The 5,333-nt window shown below is 34.4% G+C and overlaps 1 protein-coding gene across 1 annotated transcript; it reads right to left on the bottom strand.

The window, feature by feature from the left end:
* Positions 1 to 1,838: 1,838 nt before the first annotated feature.
* On the bottom strand, positions 1,839 to 5,333 carry LOC133676825 (uncharacterized). Its single transcript, XM_062098583.1, has 5 exons — positions 4,988 to 5,333; positions 4,668 to 4,906; positions 4,018 to 4,130; positions 2,461 to 2,601; positions 1,839 to 2,352 (listed from the first exon to the last, which is right to left on the bottom strand). Exons 1-5 carry the CDS (start codon positions 5,217 to 5,219, stop codon positions 2,097 to 2,099), a joined length of 981 nt encoding a protein of 326 aa, XP_061954567.1. The 5' UTR covers positions 5,220 to 5,333; the 3' UTR covers positions 1,839 to 2,096.

Here is a 5,333-nt window from a genome sequence, read left to right on the forward strand (position 1 = left end):
CATTGGAGCACTCTTTTTTTTTTTTTAGTATAACATGAGTGTCCAGGCTAGCTTGCGCGCACCTCGACTAATCCCACAAGCCCTAAAGTTAACGACCATGTAAGCCTCCAGTGGCCATCATATGAGCAACTACAAGGCTCGCATATCTTTAAATAGTTAAAGATCACGGGATCAAGCTATGATGGGAACAATATTATCTTTTATAAAATAGATGACATGTTGTTTATGTATTTTTTTCTTTACAGTAAAAAAAAAAGATGTCGTTCACTTTTTATTGTGTTTTATAATATAGGATTGGATTAATGGACTGGTGAAGGGGTACTCTTTTTTTTTTTTCTTTTTATTTATTTTTGGTGTTCGGATCAGTTTACGCGTACCTCGACTAATTCCTCGAGACTCTGAAATTAACGATCAGATAAATTTCCAGTGGCCATGAGATTTGTGACGCTCAAACCGGTAACTTTTAGAAAACAAATATAAGATTTGATCACTTGAATTATATCCCTCAACATTGGAGCACTCTTTTTTTTTTTAGTTTAATGTGAGTGTCCAGGCCAGCTTGCGCGCACCTCGACTAATCCCACGGGCCCTGAAGTTAACGACCATGTAAGCCTTCAATGACCATCATATGAGCAACAACAGGGCTCGAACCTGAGACCACAGAGGGAGCAAACCTCTTGATCTCAAGTTCTTACTACTGGACCACCGCCTAAATGGTTTGGAGCACTCTTTTCTTGTATAAGGAGGAGAAGGAGAGAGAGGATAGGAGAACATGGAGAGAAGGGGAAGAGCTTTGCAAATCCTAAATGAAACGGAGGAGAAAAAAAAAAGAATTGATCAACGATTTCAATGACTTTTGCAAGCTTGGAAGGAATAGGGGGAGGGGAACGACGACCAGCCTAAGGGGTTGGAAGAAATGAAATTCATTGCTAAAAACAAAAGGAAAAAATAGATTAATAAGAAATAGAAGGATTATATACCCCTATAGAAAATAAATTATAACAAATTATAAATTTTAATTTTCAACAAACCCAATAATAAAACTTAATTTTCAACAAACTCAATGATAAAAGATGAAATTGAAAAAAAATCAAACAAATAACTCAAGTTAACTTGACACCCACGATTCAAATCATAAGACCAAGATGACAATTGAAATCAAATTAAAATAAATTATGAAATTTAAATCTTAATCAACTCAATGTTGAAAGATGATATTAAAAAAAAATCGATTAAAAAAAGCAAAAAAAAAACTCAAGTCAACTAAAATTAATCCGCTAAACTCATGACTCGAGTCATGAGATAAGAATAACTTCATAAAAAATAAACTGAGACAAATCACAAAATCTAATTCTCAATCAATTCAATATTGAAAAATATAATTGAGAAAAAAAATTTTCATTAAGAAAATAAAATAAAATAAAATAAATATATAGTCCAGAACATGAATATATGATAACCTTATAAAAAATTAAAATGAAAAAATATAAAACTCAATCTTAAATAAATTTAATATTAAAAGATAAAAATAAAATTTTAAAAAAATATTATTCTAATAAATAATATTGCGTGAGATAAGGTATAGCAAAAACCCGTTCTCCTTTAATTTTTTTTGTTTTTTGGTTAATTGTTATAGTCACACTTATTTCTATAATCAGCAGCCAAACAAGCATATGTTATCACACCCAAGAAAGGAAAATAAAGATATCACAATTTAAATATGTCACATAGATACAAGCACTCACAAATGCAAACACCACCCAAGAAAATCGTCTACAAGTATATGTATTGTTAACTAACGGACATTAAATAGTCTTTAAAAAAATAAAAATAAAAACTGAAAAATTGGAAGCAAATATTACAGGGAATTTGCCTTCCGTTATGGTTGTTTTTTATTAGGCACTTAACCATTCCAAAACATGTACTTGCGAAGAAAAGATCAATTATTCATATTGTTCAAGCATGACTAGAAAAAATCAACCTGTTGCATCACAGTGGAAAAAATCAGTACTATCCAAATGATCTGGAATACTGGTAATTTGATCATACTTTTGTAGCAAATCTGACTTACAAATCACAACCTAAAATCCATACGATTATGTCGAAAGGGAAGCCATCCTGGGAGTCACAATCTCAAGAAGTCCCTTTGGATTGTCCACATGAACCCAGTGCCCTGAATTTGGAAGAACATGAAGCGAGAACTTCCCCTCAGATTCATCCCCGGTCTGGCTAGAAAGGCTTTCAAGTCGCTGAATTAAATCTGGATCCCAGCGGTCACTCTTCTCTGCAACTACTAGCCCTATCTCCATTCCTTTTGGTGGATGTTCCAGTAGAGACCAATATGAAGTCTCCCTACAGAATTTTTATATTCACTATTTAGACCGTCAATGTCATTATTTATATTCCGCAAAGGAAGGCATTTAAATTTGATTGATTCGATAAAAAAAAATAGAGGTTGACCTGTAAGAGTTGAACATCTGGATAGCACCTTTGAGATCAAAGGCCCAACTCTCTTGCTCTCCAGATTTCTTGAGGTTGCTTCCAATCCATTCTGATAATGATTTTGAGAAACCAAGTTGAATCATGTGGTTCACAAGCCAGCTGAAACCATAATCATCCCGGGTGGGGGGGGGGGGGGGGGGTTAATAAATTGATTTACTCTCCCAGATGATGTTTTCTAATAGAAATTCCATTCCAAGAAATACCACAACTTGTGCATTTTATCCACAACTCATAAAAGATAAGGAGATTTTGGGCTTAGCTGAAAGCTTCAAGCAATACTTGATCATGCAATTTCATGCTAAATGTCCAACATTACATTGTCTAGGCTAGGCTAAAGAGTGGAGAAGGGAATTAAATAAGCAGAAACAAACATTATGCCTGGTCTTGATTCAATGTGACAGATGTGGAATGGAGCCTAATTAAATAAAATAAAATAAAAGATAAGGATGGCAATGGATACTCACGGATTGGATTTCTAACATATTCAAACTTATATCCAAAACAAATAGCCAAACTCTATCCATTACCCATTATATAAGAAATTTTAACATCCATACTCAGTTCATCAAGCTTCAGGCAATTGTTACCTGATTCTTATTTAGTAATCCATATATAATAAAAGAGTATTATATATATAAAATACCAATGTATATATTTTGGTTTGGGTTTGGATCAGATTTTGGGTTGAGTTTAACAATATTCATACCCTAACTATTAGCCATTGAGTAAAAAATTTTAGATATTCATACTCAATCTGAAACAATAACTATCCAAAAAAACCCACTCACTCGGGTTAGCGAGTATCCATCATATTTGAGTTAGATTGTCATCCCTAGAAGAAAGTATTAAATAAGAGAAAGTTCTCTCATCTTGTTGGAAGGATATCATCACATAATTATCTATGATTGTTTATGTTGTAGCAAGACCATTTCATTAACATGGAGGGAAGTGGCTAGTAATATTAAAAGGATTCCTCTTTAGATAATAACTATTGTAACTGGAATTTTTGTGATTGGTTTAATACATATTTTCTTATATGGCAAACTTTGTATTTAAACATCTGTTAAATTGTTTGATGTCGTGAGTCCTGCACTTCTACTGGAGTTCATATTCATATCAGAGATGAGGGCCCTTTATTAACAGATTCCATATGAATTTGAACTCCAGAAAGTATAGTAATTCCAGGCTTTAAATAATGGTCTATATCACATTAGTGAATACATGAGTGCAGCATGAGCACCTATTTATCTGCTCCAATTCCAGGGTTCTGTCTATGAAGAAGATTAAGAACTTTAATTTCCACCTTAACTATAACAATTATCATATATGAGAACTAATCCTCATTTCGAAATTGGATTACAAAATGGTAATCTAGTTCCAAAAACAACTATGCCGATGCCTGCATCTATATTTCTTAAATAAGGTGATACTTGGCCCACAAAATGCAGCAATCATGCAAGTAAAACCAAAAACAAAAATAAAATGTCAGATCAATAACATGATAGAAACATTTACCTTCGTGATGGGATTGGTGAGGGTAAACTATGCAAGGTCCTCAAAACTTTTTCAACTTCTCCATCACTATATTCAGGACTTACTTCTACAGGCACAGAATCCAGTACCCACAGCTGTTCTGCACAAGGAATTAAACATAAAAGAACAGAAATGACCTCATGCCCAAACACGACAAGAATTTATCAAACAAACCCAGAAAGATTTATATACTTAATTGACCAGTATAAGACACACAGAACACACATTCATCAGTAATGACAGATGAAAATAACTAACTACAAGAGCAGAAGTGAAATGCCATCATTCAAAATCACTTCACATGATCAACTTAAACAGCAGATACGATAGCTAAAACAAACAAACAGTGAAACTATATAATTCATCTCATTATTCAACATACACACACTTCACCTAACAACCCATGAAAACATCAGATCCCTTCAAGGATCAACATTGATTCAAGTTTTATACCGATATATAGCTTACAGTACAGCCAATTATTGAGAAATACATGCAAGAAAAAAAAGAAAATAATCCGTCAATTCATTTCACAAGAATGACAAAACGCCCACTTCAATTTCCACTAGAGAAAGAAGACCACACCAGTTTGATAAAAAGATAGTAATGAATCTTCCAATGAAAAAGAATACCTGTTTAGGAAAAGAAACAGAATGACCATAATCACCACGAGTGCAGCTCTCAGCAAATTGCAAAGCAACTTTGCCTCCCATAGAATGACCAATAACAACATCAGGCCATTCCCAACCTTTCTCTTTCACCAAATTAGCCACATCCATAGCCGCATTAAACATATTATGAGGTGGGTCTAATCCCTCTATATCAACAGATTTGCCATGGTTCCTCATATCCACAAGCACCATCCTCCACTCTATAGTAAATAACCAAATCAAAATCAAGAATCCAAAATATAGACAAAGAACAAAGAAAGTAAGAGAGCGATGGAGTGTACCAGAAAGAGAGGAAGCGAGATTGCGAGAGAAAGAACGCCAGTTGCGACCAGAACCTAAGAGCCCGTGGAGAATGAAAGCTGTAGGAGCGTCAGGTTTGTTGGGTGAAGATTGGATTTCTTCGAAAGCTAGGGTTTGGAGAGTGCGGGTATTTTTGTAATGAAAAGGTGGAGTTCGAGAGTTGATGAATCGAGTTACGAAGTTTAGACACTGTTTAGTCTTAAGAGTAGCCATTACCAGAGTTTGAGGTGAGGTCCGCCCTTTTCTTGGAGAGTTAATTTTCTCCTCTCTTTCCGAGACTCTGTCAGTGGGGGACGGTGGTTTCTCCTCCTTGAACAAAGCAGAGAA

The sequence above is a fragment of the Populus nigra genome, chromosome 17 (genome assembly GCF_951802175.1).
Source record: "Populus nigra chromosome 17, ddPopNigr1.1, whole genome shotgun sequence".
Taxonomy (NCBI): domain Eukaryota; kingdom Viridiplantae; phylum Streptophyta; class Magnoliopsida; order Malpighiales; family Salicaceae; genus Populus; species Populus nigra.